Source organism: Notothenia coriiceps, unplaced genomic scaffold (genome assembly GCF_000735185.1).
Source record: "Notothenia coriiceps isolate Sejong01 unplaced genomic scaffold, NC01 NC01_scaffold00012941, whole genome shotgun sequence".
Lineage (NCBI taxonomy): Eukaryota > Metazoa > Chordata > Actinopteri > Perciformes > Nototheniidae > Notothenia > Notothenia coriiceps.
Window position 1 is genome coordinate 53,939 of NW_011345642.1, and position 16,515 is coordinate 70,453.

Genomic DNA, 16,515 nt, shown 5'->3' on the forward strand with positions numbered 1-16,515 from the left:
CTCCACTACTCGTCTGTAGGTGACTCTCTACAGGACGATTCCGTTCGTCTCTACGCACGCTACCTGGACCAGAGACTCGCCCTTTCTGTCTTAATCAACCCACAGCAGTCGCCATCGTCACCATACTTTTTGTACGCCCGATTACTGTCGCGGCTCCGCTCAAAGACATGTTCCTCTTCTCCTTCCCTGGTTCTTGTCTCGGACTCACCTGGAGACATCAATATAACTGTTCCAGCTGAGCCTGGGAGAGTTCAATGGGACATCCACGCCAGGGAAACTCCATAACTCACTCCTCCCTTTCAACGCACGGACTTTGAGTTCAAGAACCCCCACGCTTCCTCCTAGACTACCAAGTTGGGTTGCGTAGATGGAAGTAGGCGGTCCTTGAGATTGATTTTATGTGGGCGTTAAAGGATAAATCCTGATCAAATATAACACCAAGATTGCTTACAGTCTCACTTGAGGCCAAATTAATGCCATCCATAGTTAGTATATCTTTAGATAATTTGTTTCGTAGATTCTTTGGGCCGAGTACAATAACTTCAGTTTTGGTCGTTTTTAACATCGAAAAGTTTAAGGTCATCCACATTTTTAAGTCCTTGAGGCAGTCTTGAATTTTATTTTGGTGATTGGTTTCATCAGGCTTGATGGATAAATATAGTTGAGTATCATCCGCATTTACAGAATGATTCCTTATAATATTGCCTAGCGGAAGCATATATAGTGTGAACAAAATAGGTCCAAGCACTGAGCCCTGTGGCACTCCATGGCTAACTTTGGTTTACATGGAAGATTCATCGTTGACACGTACAAACTGAGAGCGTTCAGATAGATAGGACCTAAACCAGCCTAAAGCAGTTCCCTGTATGCCAACTAAGTGCTCTAGTCTTTGCAATAGGATATCATGGTCGATAGTATCAAATGCAGCACTAAGATCGAGCAAGACAAGAATAGAGACAAGTCCCTTGTCTGAGGCTATTAGAATGTCATTTGTGACTTTAACCAGAGCTGTCTCTGTGCTATGTTGTGTTCTAAAGCCAGACTGAAAATCTTCAAATAAATCATAGTTTTTAAATTAATCACACAGCTGTTTTGCGACTGCTTTCTCAAGAATCTTTGAGAGGAACGGAAGATTAGAAATAGGTCTATAGTTGGCTAAAACCTCTGGATCGAGGTTGTGCTTTTTAAGAAGCGGTTTTATCACTGCTACTTTGAATGATTTGGAACCCTGATAATAAAGACATATTCATAATATTTAATAAAGAAGTGCTAATTAATGGAAAAACTTCTTTTAACAGCTTAGTTGGAATCGGGTCTAAGATACACGTTGATGGTTTAGAAGAGAGAATCATTGAATTTAATTGTTCAAGGTTTATGGCTGAAAAGCATTCTAGTTTACTATCTAGTGTAATATTAGAACTTACGTTTCCGGGAGCTGTTGATAACACTATACTGGACAAAGGCAAGAGGTCATTGATTTTGTTTCTAAGAGTAACAATTTTATTGTTAAAAAAGCACAAAATCATTACTACTGAGTGCTATGGGAATAGAAGGCTCAGTCGAGCTGTGGCTCTCTGTCAGCCTGGCTACAGTGCTGAAAAGAAATCTTGCATTATTCTTATTCTCATCTATTAATGAAGAGTAGTAGGCTGCTCTCGCTTTACGCAGTGCTTTCTTATATTCATTGAGAGTAATATGTCACGGTTTGTGAAACAAGCAGGACCCAAATGCAGATATAAACTGAAACTTCCTTTATTTCAAGGCTATGATATACTTTAGTGGAACGCCATATCCTTTCAAGTTGTCTCGACTTTTGCTTTATTTTGCGGGTTTCGGCATTATGCCATGGAGCTCGTTCTTTGTTATCAAAGCTCAATAGCACAGAAAGAAAGAATATTATTATCAGCATACGAAACACCAAAAACGTTTTCTCTGTGGCAGCAATTCACATTTTTAGTTGACATTTTCGAAGCAGTGAGATTATTGGACAACAACATTGTTTGAAAGAGCCCCTGTTGTTGTTCATAGTATTACTTGGCATTTCTCTGCTGCTTCCCACTGGCTATGGTGTTCCTTGAATTCATGAATTTATTCTGGCCACACACACTCCAACAAAATGTATTGAGCTTTGATAACAAAGAACGAGACAAACAAGCAGGTCTTAAACCTGATGATTTATTCAATAGATCATTTCCATCAACTTTAAGCTCACTTTTCCATCAGCAATGAAGGGCCATTAGGTATTTTCAGACCCACAAATATATGTTGGATGACGATAGAGACTAAAAATAGCAAATCACCAGGACCAAAACACTCTTGAATGCATTGCAGTTGAAGAATTGAAGTACTTCCTCAGAGAGTCTTTAAGTGTGTTTGCATGAATGCGTGCACATTGTATATCTGCGTCCCATTCACCCTCAGTGTGATGGTTTCATGCAGCCAGCAGGGCTTGAGGCAGGGTCCCAGCTGCAGTCAGCCTGACACCTGCCCCCCGCCCCAGACACCTAAATCTCCGCCTGTCACCACAAAACACACACTCTTTTTCAGTTTGTGGACCCCTGCATAGTCCCCTCTGCCCACTGCGCCCGAAGCAACACCCACCATGTCATGGAGGTTTATAAATAGCTCTCTAACGGCAGAGTTCCCTTTGCTTTCACACAAGGACCACAATAGCTGCATGGCTGCACAGCGGAAGTATCCGTCTCCACTCACAAAGGGAGGGGAAGGAAAACATTGCTAAAAGAGGATCCATCCATTCAGGAGGTCTTCGCGTGGTGTAGCACATTTGTGAGCTCATACGCGGCGTCATTAATCGGCCTGAAGGGACTAGCAAACAAAAGACCCTTCTGAGGCTTTCTGTGATATTACCATCTCTGGATATTACAGCTGGAAATGCCTGACATTCTTGCTCCCCTGAGAAAAGAGCAGGCGCTGAAATCACCACAGATTTGTTTTTGAACGACTTATTCTAAAGCATTTTGTCTCGTTATCTTGTAAAAGCGTGATGACTATGCTGCTACTGTGCATGTCACTGAATATGTTATATATATATATCTATATATATATATATATATTCAGCTGGAGACACATGACAGCCTCAAGCTGCACTCTGACGCTGATGACCTCCACTGTGCATGCTTAGGGTTAGGACCTGATCTAATTACAACTTCTGCCTGGCTACACATCAGGCTTCGACATTGTCCTGCACCACCTTCCCTCTGGGAGCGAGGGCAGCTTTCTATTAAAAGACTTGAGAGGAAATGTCGTTTGATCATGAACCCACAGTGCAGTTTTTGGTAGTGTTTTATAGCATATAACACCTAATCTCCTTTTATCTCTTTCAGGGCGGCAAAGGAGCAGAAAACTTTGACAAGTTTTTCACACGCACACAGCCCATGCTGACCCCTCCCGACCAGCTGGTCATCGCCAACATCGACCAGAGCGAGTTCGCAGGCTTCTCCTTTATTAACCCTCAGTTCATCCATCCATCGCTGCACAGCGTGGTATGAGGAGAGAGCAGAAAGACAACACGAAAGCATGAACTGTCCCTGACTACAGGATCCTTCCAAACTCTACAAAAACAATCCCGCCATCAAAAGACTCTCATTATCCTCTACAGTGTTCTGTCTGCTGGTTATCAATATGTGTGAAGAAAAATAACATGGCACTGATATTTTCTTTCCCTTAACATCTCATATAATATGTTCTTAAATCAAATCTCGAACTGTGTTTATCCGAACCTGCAGCCTTTTATTCTTGTGTATGAATGTGTATATGAGTTACTCAAATGTTCCTTTCTTATGTTCCCCGTCTTAACTACGCAACAAGCTGCAATGCACGACAAGAACGGAACACATTTTTCTGCTCTGTCCCGGCTTTATCTACTTCTGAACCGCTACACGTGTATTTTATATTTATATACTTAAAAAAAAGAGGTATTAGCCTATACTGTTACATGAGTGCCAAAGGAAAGGTGGGAAGTAATGATTTCTATTGCAGTTCTTAAAGTCATCACGATGTTTTTCCCCTCCCGACGCACTAAAACCCCTAAACAGGGCATGTTTCTTTTTGTTGTTTTGTACGACGTGGAGCTATAGCTATAACTCAACATAGATAACCAGGAACACATTCTGCTTATGCTTACAGTTGCAAGCTGTCTAGGCCTTTTTAATGCAGTGCAGTTCAGTAGGGTCAGAAAACTGTGGATCAAAGAGACAATGTTTTAAAGTATAAAGATGCTATTTCTATATGCACAAAGCAGATCTCTGTTGCATGCTTACTTTTCTGACTCTCTGTGAGCAGTAGACTAGGATGCAGTACACGTCTGGTATCATTGTAAAGTTTAGTAATATGCTATAAACTATGTTAATATATACTTGTTGTATGTTTTAAAAAGTCTTATTCTGGTTTGTAATTGTTCATCAGAAACAAGGTTTTCTTCCCGTTTTATGTCCTGCTTTTACATCCAGAGAAAAAAACCCCTCTATTCTATTGTATGTCAACCTTTTTTGTTGTTTTGTAAATATGTTTCAAAAAGAGAAGTTACTTGCAGATTTTATACTACGAACTGAATGTGCTTTTACTACCGTAGACAGTTTGAACATTTCTATGTTTAGAGTACCCCTAAGAAGAGTATATCTATAATGTTTGGCTGAATCTTTGGTAGCTTCGGTATCAGCAAACCTTGTATTTCCACTATTTATCCATCGTTTTCTACTACTCAGTGTCATGGCGAATATGCAGCACCTACTGTGCGTGAAACAGTTGAATGCCCTCTTGCCTTGGTCGTCTCAGGGCCGACTCCTTCTGTAACAAATTCAAAACAGCGCAACGGTACGAGGATTTCGGAGCCCTCTGTGGCTGAAACATGTCTTCTCTAACTTGTATAAATTGTGTGCATGTGTGAGGCGAGGCCTGATCTAAGCATGAGAAAGACCCCTGCATGAAAACGAGATCATGGAGCATGGAGTTTCCCCACCTTGTTGCACAGAATAAGACAAAACCAACAAGCATTGTGCGCTTCTCTTTTCCTCCCACCCAGTGTCATGTAGTCTGACAAAACAAGACGAATATGTGTAAATGCTTCTGTTGGCTTTTTGTTTACTGGTGCCAACCCTGAGTCCTTTTGTTCCCGGACATTTTTATTAGGCTAGGCACACAATGATACAACAGTAATGTATCATAAAACTGCCAAATTGACTCTTAACCCCTGAATTAGTTGCTGAACATGTAGACTGATGTCGCAGCTGTCACACCCGGACCAAAATGTAAGGTTAAGAGAAAAGTGAATGTTTACATGTCTCACATTGAGAATCTTTATCGGAGCAGAGGAAGAGGAAAACAAAAACAAACGTTTGGACCCACGGCAGAGATAATCACACGTCAGGGTAGAGTACCACTACAGTTAGAGCCACAGGGAACTTTCTATGTTTCCTTCCACTGCCCCTGCTTTTGTTAACCTGATTCTTTGTTCCTCTGTTTGTGGTATGATGGATACTGTGTATTAATAAAGTATGAAAAAGAGTAATCTGCTCTGTTTTATTTTGGATGTAGTTCTGCCTAAATCTTGTGGATTGATGTCTATATTATTGTTCTATAAAGATATTGAGGTTTTTAGTTAACATCCAATATTTTATATGTAATATTATTTCAGAGGAACAAGGTGTTATTGTTAATATTCTGGTAGTTATTTGTGAGGAAAAAAATCCCATTATTTCAACAATTTAGTGTGCAAAATGTCATATTTGATATCATGCATATTTCAACATGTGGACTACAGTTCATGTATGTGATCACACTGTCCAGAGCAAGAAATCATTTACATTACATTAGAATAAATACAGAATAAGTACCGTCTGCAGAGTGCATTGGTGTTAAATTACTATGAGGCATTAAGAGACTACACAGCCAATGTTTTTACTGAACTTAAATCATTTGTGAAATTAGCTAAATATTTAATGAAAATGCCACTGTGTCGTTTATATTATAAGGTTATGTAACTGTCTGTAGGTAAACAAAGGAATAGACATCGACTTTAAGAAACGTAAAAAAAATACACCAAATTTTAGAAAATAAAATCAACATTTTATTTCAATCTTACAAATGAATGACTTCTTGTTCAAAACACACAAAATGGAAATATGTCGACTAACTTATTACTAGCTTATTGACTTAAAATAATAATGATGTACAGGTCATGACACACATTTACTTGTGGTGCCAAAAATCAAGTAAATTAAGAAGTTTACATCATGACGGTCCCAAGTTATAAAAATACAAAATAAAAAGCTTTCCATACTGTATGTAACAATATGACAAAGTGTTGCCGTATTGTATTGATATACATCAGGCAGTTACACAGAAAACATCATCAGTCATTAGGAGTCTTGTTTGAGAGAATGTTTCAATATTCACTCATTTTAAGCTCCGTTTTGGTCTTCACCAACTCCTGAGAGAAACATCCGGCTCTTTAGTTGCTCATGCTCCAACTGGTCCTTTCATTTGTCCTTCTCCTTTGTGCGTCGGCTATTTATACGTTTTTTTTTGTGCTAAAGACCGCTGCCTTTTGGGGCTGAAAATGGTGCCATAAAAGCAGTGGGTGAACAAACATTAAAACTTTACAATGAGAAATATTCAACAATAATTCTCTGTAGGCTCAGAAGTGACTTGTTTTAGACTTTTTACACTGTAAAATTTAAAATACTAATGTAACCAAAACATTATGTTCACATGTAGTCCCCTCTTTACTCTTAACATGCCACATACAGTTTTCAAAGTTGAAAATCACTGTTTGATATCGCTCTGTTTATATATGCTAGTATGTCCTGAAAAAAAGGTAGTTCACCCCAAGATCACATTATTCATTTCAGAAATGCAGATTGTTTTGAGTTACAGTACAGTAGCTATTCGGAACAGAGGTGATATCAGAACTTCACCTCTCTCTAGTTTCACTTTTTGTATTAACTTTCCAGAGTTTCAACTTTTGTTCCTTCTTAAATCATTTCACAGAACTGGGAAGTAGAACCGTTTCACAGTTACAGTCAAACTGACTAATACTACATCTGAACGCTGCATGAAAAATGTCACAATCAGTTTATAATGATACACTTGAAAGTATACGCTAGCTCTATTAAAAAGAAATGTAGTACTACTACTCAGATGGCAGTAATAAAATAATTTGAAATAAAGAAATAAGCCCATTCAAACATCATGGAAGTAAATCTGAAGAAGCCTACCTAACTGAACAAATATCAAAAACACTTTTTCATTTACAAAATTGTATTCTATGTTTTAAACAGCAACTTTTGGGTCAGTCCTGGATGGTTCCTCTGGTCACAAACTCCAGAGTAGGGCTGAAACGAACTATTCCTCATTGTTGATGATCATGGTCTCGAAATGTCAGAAAATTGTTAAAAATGTTGCTCAGTGTTAACCAAAGCTCAAGATGACAATATAAGACATCTTGTTTTTACCAGAACTAAAATATATTCAGTTTACTGTCAAAGAGTAGTAAAAAAAAATACAAATATTTTCACATTTTAGAAGCTCAAATCAGGGAATATTCCATTTTTGATTATTTCATATTTGGTAACTAATCCCTGGCTTACATCCTGAATCAGGGATTTGTTTGTATTGTCCCGTGCTCGTTGGATGTCTTTGTGTTTCGCCCCACCTCCTATTCTACCGACTCTTCCCCATCAGAAGATGCATCACTTCCTTCTGAATGTTCGGTGAGGGTGGACTCGAGCTTGGCATCCCTTTGTCTGACTGAACATCTAGGGAGACCCCTCTTATGCGGGGTGCCAACATCACTTTTTGGACTACCTGGAGGACGACCCCTTTTTTTTGGGGTACCAACGTCACTTTTTGGAGTACCTGGGGGACGACCCCTTTTTTTGGGGGTGTCAACGTCCCTGCTTGGTGAGGACGAAGAGGCGGGTAAACTCTTGCGAGGCCTTCCAAGCTTCTTCTGTACTTTTGGCGCATTCAGCTCCTCAAGGGTGGGCAAAGGGTATTTTCGTGGCCTTCCCATTTTGGCTGGAACTTTTTGGGGCGGGCTACTCTCAGGCTGGACTTCCTCATCGAGCACCTTCTTTTTGAAACTGACTTTCGGTCGACCCATTGCCTTCTTAACTGGCGGTTCCTGTTCATCTCCGCTCTCCTGTACGATACTTTGTCTCGGCCTCCCCATCCCTCTTTTAGCCGTCTCTGGGGTTTCATTTGATGTGTTCTGTGTCGACCCCTCTGGTGTTACCACCTTCCTAGGTCGACCTTTCTTCCTTATTGGAGAGTATAGGCTTCCATCATCATCATCATCATCATCATCCTCCTCCTCTTCTTCCTCACTGCTCAACTCGAACCCCAGCGTCGGTCTCTCATTCTCTTCACTTGTTAAACATTCGAACTTGTGCTTCGTGGACCCTTTTGGACGACCCTTTGTTGGTATTTCAGAGTCTCCCTTCGGTGAGTTTTTGACATCCGCCGTCTCAGAATTCCTTGGCCTGCCTCTTTTCTTAGGAGATTGGACTGTCGGACTCGTAAGGCTGTCTTCATTACTGGCCGGTTCCTGGGAAACTTGAGTTTGAACAGAAATGTCAGCATGGACGTCTCCCGATTCTTCATGCTTTGTGAGTTTTGGACACCCTCTTTCCCGAGGGGACTGAGTTGTGCCATCACTTGCAATCCCTGAAACCAGCTTCATGATGTTAACATTGTCTGTAACACAAATCTTCAACTCATTGGAACCTTCTGGCATCCCCACTCCTATTTTAGTGGCACTGTTGTCAGACATGTGCACAGTGGAATCTCCCTCAATGCTCCCCAAATCTCTTTGTTGCGTGGCAGCTGTCGATTTTTCCTCTTCACTACTGTTGCTGTCAGCTTGGATTACTTCTGTAACTGCAAATTGAATATTGAAAAGCACAATTGGGGTTTATGTTTTGGTCCGGACTGATACAGATTATTAATAATAAAGGAGACCAAAAAACAATAGAAACAAAATTTAGAATAAAGCCAACTTCATCACACAACTTTGTTTAGAGGCATGTAATCATTTGTTAAAGGTGGGGTAGGTAATTTTGGAGGAACCAGCTCGAGTGTGCTAGAATTTGAAAATACACAGCCGGAAGAAATCTGCTACTTCCTTACAGAGCCCCTCCCCCAACACACACGAACGCGCACATGATCAATGAGGGCACGAGATAAGTTTGTGCACGAGATGGAAGGCTGACAGGCAGGTAGGCCATCCAGTTACTTTAGCCGGGCCGGCTAAAATGATTGGTCGTGCTTTTTACAGTACTACGGCTTCCACAGATGAAATTTGTATGGACTTGTTGTCAAAGCACTTAAGATATTCATTGCTGTTGGGATGTTAAGAGCATTCCATGGAATATAACAAAAAGTGTATCTTGAGCCGGTTTCTCAAACTTACCTAAACCACCTTTAAATATGATTATGAAATATATTTTTAGATCATTTTCTATTGTATAAAAGGAAGAATAAAAAGACGTCTCCTACCATGCTGACACTTTTCGCCTTCCTTACTCTGTGTTGAGTGCAACACACCCATTCTGCACTTTTAGACCTGACTGCATCCATTGAGAGGAGAGAGAGAGAGAACATGTAGTTAACATTTGGATAGATACAGGACTACAACATATTATGAGGGAAAAAGAACGATCTGGAAGTAGCAACATAAAAAAATGCTGCTAGGTGAAACTTAAAGGAATACTTCAACTACAAAAAGACCATTTGTATATAAATTACTCACCTTGAATTTTCGAATGAAACTTCTGACATGCCTCCACGGTAAACTAGGAGGAAGAAAAACAGAGAAAATTCTTGATGAATTTAAGTAAATGGGAAATCTACAAAGAGATACAAAACTGACACGCTAAGGAAACAAAACATCTCAACCCTTTTTTCAAATCTGTAAAAGAGAGGTTACTGGCCAAGCAAACTTGCTGTCATATTCTGGAGAATAGGTCATGTCATTGTTTGTCATACTGTCTGAGCATATGAGGTTTTATCTTTGCTTAAGTATGTGCTTATGTCTGCTGTGTGTTAATAGCTTTTAAAGAAGGGCTTTTGAAATGGGTACATGTGCTTTATATATGCCGCAAACGTTAGTCAATTGTGGTTTAACTCCTGCTAATGTTCTTTACCGGGGCTTATGTGCTGCCAAGTTTTTACTCTATGTGTATTTGCTCATCTATGTTTTCTTTCAATGCAATCAACATGCCAGGGACTCATACTTGTCAACCCTCCCAATTTTCGCGGGAGACTCTCGATTTCATTGCCCTCTCCCGGTTTCCTCCCGGGGTCATATTTCTCCCGCATTTCTCCCGATTTCTGACCAAATCAGATTTACTCAGGACTGTTTCCACTCGGACTTTAATACAGCTACACCATTGTTTGGTTTCCATGGTAACACGTCTCTTTAGTAGCGCACGCAACTCAAAGTCTGAGAGGGTGAGGCAGATAGTCACAGAAAACAGAACAAGAATCGACAACTACTCTACTCTCTTTTCACTCCTTTCCTGTAAAATACAGGTCCAGCCCACACATATGCTCCATCCAGGATGGTGCTACAGGCTGCAAGGCAGTGCACTTACAACTACAATAGTTGGCAAGTATGAATAAGTCTCTATGGTATGGCAAGTATGAATAAGTCTCTATGGCTAAATCTGGCACATTTACATGCTGGACATAAGTGCTCATGTTAAATAACGTACATTGTTCCTTCTTAAATCAATAAAAACAAAACTGTGAGCCAAACGTCTCACGCGAAAAACGAACCAAAATAAGTTACTAAGAGACTCGAATGACAACAAAACAACAGCAAAGAGACGCTTAACTACAAGTAAGTATAGAATAACTACAAATGGGCCAAACGACCACAGACAACAGACACAAGGCGACCACAATGAGTTGTCTCATTGTGGTCGCCTTGTGTCTGTTGTCTGTGGTCGTTTGGCCCATTTGTAGTTATTCTATACTTACTTGTAGTTAAGCGTCTCTTTGCTGTTGTTTTGNGGTAACATGACGATCGTGCCTCGCCCCCTCCTTTGCAGGGGGGCGTGGTCAGCTGCAGCTCATTTGCCACAGAATCAGCCCTTGCAAAAACAGGGCTGGAATACAGCAAATAGAGCGAAATGAGGCATGGCTAAAATGCATGATCTGTTTGGTATTTTGAAAAAAAAACTTCACAGACATGTTTTATATAGGTATGGCCCTACAATATATTATTCAAATATAGCATGATAGGTCCACTTTAAAGCACAGTTATAGCTGCTACAAGTTGTATCTTTTCAGGAAAGAAAACTGAATAAGCCTTGTGACCTCTTGTGATTCTTTAGCGACCTTTCAGTAACTTATGTGTGCCTCTGCTGTGGTGAGTGACCCCTCAGCAGGGTGAGGACAAGACATGGTCGTAGTCAGGGCATTTGAGGAGAGCCGGGTAGCTGGCGCTCATCTGGAGCGAAGCGTCACTCGAGATGTCGGAGGGACTTCGCCCGCGGGACCAGGCCTCCGGGTGGAGGAACTGGCCAGAGTGGTCGGAGCAGTTGCTGAGACGGGGGCGGTAGAAACCGGGGTGACGAGGCTGGTAGTGCTCCTCTGCTGAGTAGCGCTTCATGAACAGGTAGACGGACATGACGCCTGCACTCTGCAGGGGGTAGAGGGACACATTAGATTGAAACAAGGAAACAAATCAAACTAAAGGAAAAAAAGAATGTGCTCAGAAGTGCCTTCATGTTGAAACAATTCAGTTTGCAATAAAAACAAGTCCCCACAGCACCAAAATGTTGTTCCCAATGCCTTTCTCTTTATACATTCTCTAAGAATAGATAGCTGAACAACTGTGAGACGATAACTCCTGAATTAAAACAAATACAAAAATGGGGATACAAATTGCTGTCTGCACCTTAAACTGATTGTTTCCACTAATTTGTTTTTGAATGTTTCAGTTGGATGGTTTTAAAGTTATCACCCTAAACATTGTTATTTCTTTATCTTATATCAAATTAGTAATAAGTGGTAATTATTGATAGTAATATCAACCATAATGTTTGTTAGCCATTATTTTGTGTTGCAGTTCCCATCTTTGACCACTGCAGGGCAGCAAACCATCATGACTTAAGAAGGTGGTGGCCACTTTTAGAAGGTACAGATGCAACAGCACTTCAAAGACACATGTCTTTACGAGGCTCATATTGTCAGAAATGTGGACATTGAAGGAGGGAGGGTGGGTTTTTGCAACAACAAAGTCAAGGACATTTTTGAAAACGATCAGCAGTGCATTGAAACAGTTTTCATTTAAGTTACAACTAAAAAGGGTAGTACATTTGTAATGTTTTGGTGTATGTTTGTACACTGATGTAAGAGGCTCTTAGTTTCATATGTTGTACACTGTGTTCAAATATTGTAAGTTGTGCTTTGATCACAACGATACCCAACAGCTAAACATGTCAATGTGTCACTCACCTTAGTCAGCAGAAAAGAGATGGCAGCGAAGGCAAAGGACCAGCCGTACTTGTAGATAAAATAGGCCTCACTGCTCCTAATACTGTTCAGCATTTCATCATTTATGCTGGAGATGTAGAGCACCAGACCCACCACCAGAGCCAGACCTGACAGATTGATACATTAACATGTAGTGGTGGACAAAAACACAAAGGAGAGAGTGCAGAAATGTGACTAGAAATAGAGAGAAGATCTGAGTACCTGAGAGGATGAAGAAGATCCCAGAGACAAACGCCAGGATGGTGCGGTGAGGCCGGATGTGGCCGATGTTGTTGATGACGAAGCCGATGAACATGAAGAAGAGGCTGACCAGAGGGAACGGAGTGGCCGAGCGAATCATCTCTGAGGAGAGGAGGAAAACTGCTGTTTAAAACTAAAACATGCAACAGATGGGTGTTGAAGAGGAGAGGAACTTTGGGAATGTTTTGTTGATGTATCTTCATTTGGATAGAAAAGTGGTCTCTTTGGAGGAAGGGGGAACAGTCAATCTTGAAATATTTAGAAAAGAAACGTAATCATTGTCTGCTATTTGGCCAGATTTTTACAACATCAGAGATTACACTGATTTAAAGTGGACTATTCTTGAGGTAAAGCTTTGACACTGAGCCTCACTGAAGGACATCTGAGATGAATTGTCTGTAAAAATAAAAAAAGGTAGTAGGTATTCTGGAGAGGGACGAGGCTACAGGGTTCAGGTGACTCACAAGCCGTGTTAGAAAACAACACTTTTTTCTTATGAAAAGGCCAAACGCTGTTTATGTGTACAATCCCAGGGGGGCACCTTGAGTTATTTAGGCGGGAGTAACTTACTGAGCACGCTTCCTGTGGACTCTGACGTCAACTGGACATTCATGGGCATGATGTAGGCGATGGTGAAGCAGCGACCAGATTCCTCACCTAAGACAAAAACAAATAGACAAAATTGAGGTGAGAAAGAAAGGAGGAGAGAAACTGGGAAACAAAAAAAAAGGACAAAAACAGGCAGACAGAACCAAGAAGACCCCAGCTGCTGATGCAAGGAATGTTTAACTATTTTGAAACAACACTTTTATTTACTTCCTCTCTTCTTAGAGGATAGGTTTCATCCGACTCATATGTCCTGTACATGTATCATAGCCTGCATATAAAGGCATCATAATCCCCTATAAATCAACCTTGATTGTTTTCTTGTATTTTAAATAGACATATTCTTTACATAAGCATTACATCACATTCTGCCAAGACAGCTACACAGTCATTATTATCACTTCATCATTGTCACATACAGACTCCAGCCGGAAGTTATCTGTGGCACGATGAGATGAGATCATTCTCTGAAGACTTAAAGGTGTAAGTATGTGTCTGTGTGTGTGTGTTTTTGTTTGTATAATTATTCTGCAGGACTAATTTAAATTGAACGCACCTTGTTTTACACACACACACACACACACACACACACACACACACACACACACACACACACACACACACACACACACACACACACACACACACACACACACACACATGCATGAATGCTCACGCTGATGAAGTCATTGTGAATGTCATTCTGTGTGAATGTCAAAGCTGGCTGATGCAGTGATGATATGTGAGTGTGACAGGATTTTGACTCTGCCTCTGCCATATTTAAAAGCTGCGCAGTGTGAATGGACCTCCTTGAACCAAGATCTTACCACACTAAACTCCATTACATGTATCTGAGGAACAATACTGATTTAAAAACAAGGTTCACTGACAAAAGCCTGTCCTAAATCGTGGCAGTGCATTCCCCCAGACCCAACCCTCACCGGCCAGGAAGCAGACTCTCCAGAGGCCGGAGTGCAGCGAGGTCTTGATGACAATGCTCTGGTTCAGAGGCAGAATGACGCCCTCCTCCAGGTACAACCAGTAGTCGGTGCTGACCGCCACTCCCAGCAGCCCCAGGCCACTGATAGCAAACACACTGCTCAGCAGAGTCAGGGCCTTCCTGCTGCACGAGCTCATGGTGACAGTGAGGGAGCTTCCAGCTGTGGTGGTTACAATCAAAAAGCGATCTGGAGGAGGAGAAAAGGGAAAAGAAGAATTACTGGTAGAAATGTAAGAAAAGTTGGATGAGGAGACATGGGGAGAAAGAAGAATTAATGGCAGAAATGTTAGGAAAGTTGGATGTGGACACGGTCGAAAAAGGAAAAAACTCACACAATATATTATTAGATAAATACGAATGAATACAGACACACAACTAGTCATATTACCATGAAATTATGAAAGAGTGTTATATGCTTCAGGTTATTTCTATTAATTCCAGCAGTTTTTATTTAAAATATATATATATTCACATATGTCTCCAATGAAAAATAGTCTATACATTGTCTCTGACATTGGTGCATAATTTTCAACACCAGTTATACATTTGACACATTTCTTGCAATGATAAGCCAGTTTTTCCCCCAAGGGGGGACTTGAGAGTGTCATTGAAACCATTGAGCATAGTGTGAATGACAACACGTCAATGTCAACCCTATAATATCATGATCTACAGTGCAATAACCTATGGTGAGCCTCAATAAATTACTACTACTAAAGTACATGTTAGCTATAGTTAGTATAGTGTAGTAACCAGGACATTGTACACGACACACATGCAACAACTGAGATTAAAAGAACTCAAAACAAACATCATAGTTATCGGAGAATATGTGAAACCCATCAAATATAACAGCAAAGGTTACAAAAATAAAATCATGTGACTAAAGCATGCAAACATTTGTTCTTACGTGGCTGTCTGCAGTTTCGGTGTCTGTCACGCACGTGAAGGAAAGGTGCAGAAAGTTTTGTAGTAAAACTACGGGGAAATAGTTCAGTGGCGAGAAAACGACTCCAACTAATTCCTTCAGAGAAGTGAAGCCGAGAGAAGCTTTAAGAAGCAAGAGACGATGCAGCAGTGCGTCAGTGCTCAACACTGTCCACAGAACAGACTGAGTCAGAGAGAGAGAGTGGGAGATAGAGAGAGAGTGGGGGTTAGGGGGAGAGAGAGAGGGAGAGAGAGAGAGGGAGAGAGAGAGAACGTGTGGGGGTGAGGGAAAGAGGGAGAGAGAGAGAGAGAGAGAGAGAGAGAGAGAGAGAGAGAGAGAGAGAGAGAAAGAGAGAAAGAGAGAGATTAATGGCCTGATTGTTTTAAGGACCAAGGACAGCTCTTGCACAGGAAGTTCCATGAATGCATGAACAGATATAAACAGATACATAAACTGCATGTCCAAACCACACTACGTGAACAATAGATCAGTCAATGGCAGCTTTATGGCTACAATGCTAGGCTGCCATAATAGTTAACAGATAATATAATAAACTGTACACCAAGAGTACAGTAAAAAGAGCCAATTAAACTACACAAAAAAGATACACAAATAATGACTGTACAATGGATTTCTGGCATTTGCTTTTAATTCATAATATATTATTCTAAACAAGGGGTATATGCTTATGTATCTTATTTGTTCTAAAAAAATAGGTTGAAAAAAATATATTAACTCGTGGTTGAACATGTATTATTATTATTATATTATTATTATTATTGAGGTAGTGGTTTGTATTTCATCATGTGTCCTAGCTAGGAAGTGTCCAATTTGGCAAGTTTATTTTATAATGTTGCATTTCTTGCTTACCTGATGCTGAAAGCGGAAGCCAAATCTCCTGCAGCGCTTCAGTTTCCTTCAGAACCTCCTAAGCGTCACGGACGACCGGAAGTGGTGGTTTTAAAAATAAACAAGCATTACATTTCTTATTAAGTCCTTTATTCCGCAGGTCACGACTTATCTGGTTAATCTTTCAAATGAAACCTGAATCACCACGGGGGATTTCTTTAAGGTGAGGTATGTTTTATTGATTGTTTATTTTATCATTTGTCACACCCGCCATTCGATTTCGAAGATATACCTGGAAAGCCTTCTGCTCCAGATTAATGGCGATCGGTTGTTTAAAAAATTGAGCTTATTCTTAGGAACACAATTATTA

General features: G+C 40.5%; 3 protein-coding genes across 4 annotated transcripts in view; 1 reads left to right on the plus strand and 2 right to left on the minus strand.

Annotated features, from left to right (window-relative positions):
* kdelr2a (KDEL endoplasmic reticulum protein retention receptor 2a) overlaps positions 1-16,515 on the plus strand; it is a 263,345-nt gene that overhangs the window by 53,043 nt on the left and 193,787 nt on the right. The gene's annotated exons all lie outside the window — the stretch shown is intronic.
* On the minus strand, positions 6,106-9,826 carry LOC104947700 (sister chromatid cohesion protein PDS5 homolog B-A). Its single transcript, XM_010773769.1, has 3 exons — positions 9,770-9,826; positions 9,517-9,587; positions 6,106-8,898 (listed from the first exon to the last, which is right to left on the minus strand). Exons 2-3 carry the CDS (start codon positions 9,566-9,568, stop codon positions 7,676-7,678), a joined length of 1,275 nt encoding a protein of 424 aa, XP_010772071.1. The 5' UTR covers positions 9,569-9,587; positions 9,770-9,826; the 3' UTR covers positions 6,106-7,675.
* cacng5b (calcium channel, voltage-dependent, gamma subunit 5b) lies at positions 11,226-16,218 on the minus strand. 2 transcript variants are annotated; one of them, XM_010773766.1, is made up of 6 exons: positions 16,167-16,218; positions 14,310-14,555; positions 13,333-13,419; positions 12,724-12,864; positions 12,484-12,629; positions 11,226-11,665 (listed from the first exon to the last, which is right to left on the minus strand). In XM_010773766.1, the coding sequence occupies exons 2-6, from the start codon at positions 14,503-14,505 to the stop codon at positions 11,405-11,407; spliced, it is 831 nt and encodes a 276-aa protein (XP_010772068.1). In that variant the 5' UTR covers positions 14,506-14,555; positions 16,167-16,218; the 3' UTR covers positions 11,226-11,404. The 2 variants fall into 2 exon arrangements, with proteins under 2 accessions (XP_010772068.1, XP_010772069.1); XM_010773767.1 differs by lacking the exon at positions 16,167-16,218 and adding an exon at positions 15,279-15,448.

Bases quoted from the DNA above. Each gene is read 5' to 3' on its own strand.
- LOC104947700 (XM_010773769.1), bottom strand. From the start codon at position 9,568: ATGGGTGTGTTGCACTCAACACAGAGTAAGGAAGGCGAAAAGTGTCAG. The intron at 8,899-9,516 runs GTAGGAGACGTC...TTCAATTTGCAG, and splicing joins AGGCGAAAAGTGTCAGCATG to TTACAGAAGTAATCCAAGCT.
- cacng5b (XM_010773766.1), bottom strand. From the start codon at position 14,505: ATGAGCTCGTGCAGCAGGAAGGCCCTGACTCTGCTGAGCAGTGTGTTT. The intron at 13,420-14,309 runs GTGAGGGTTGGG...TTTTTGTCTTAG, and splicing joins GAGAGTCTGCTTCCTGGCCG to GTGAGGAATCTGGTCGCTGC. The intron at 11,666-12,483 runs GTGAGTGACACA...TACCCCCTGCAG, and splicing joins TCTCTTTTCTGCTGACTAAG to AGTGCAGGCGTCATGTCCGT.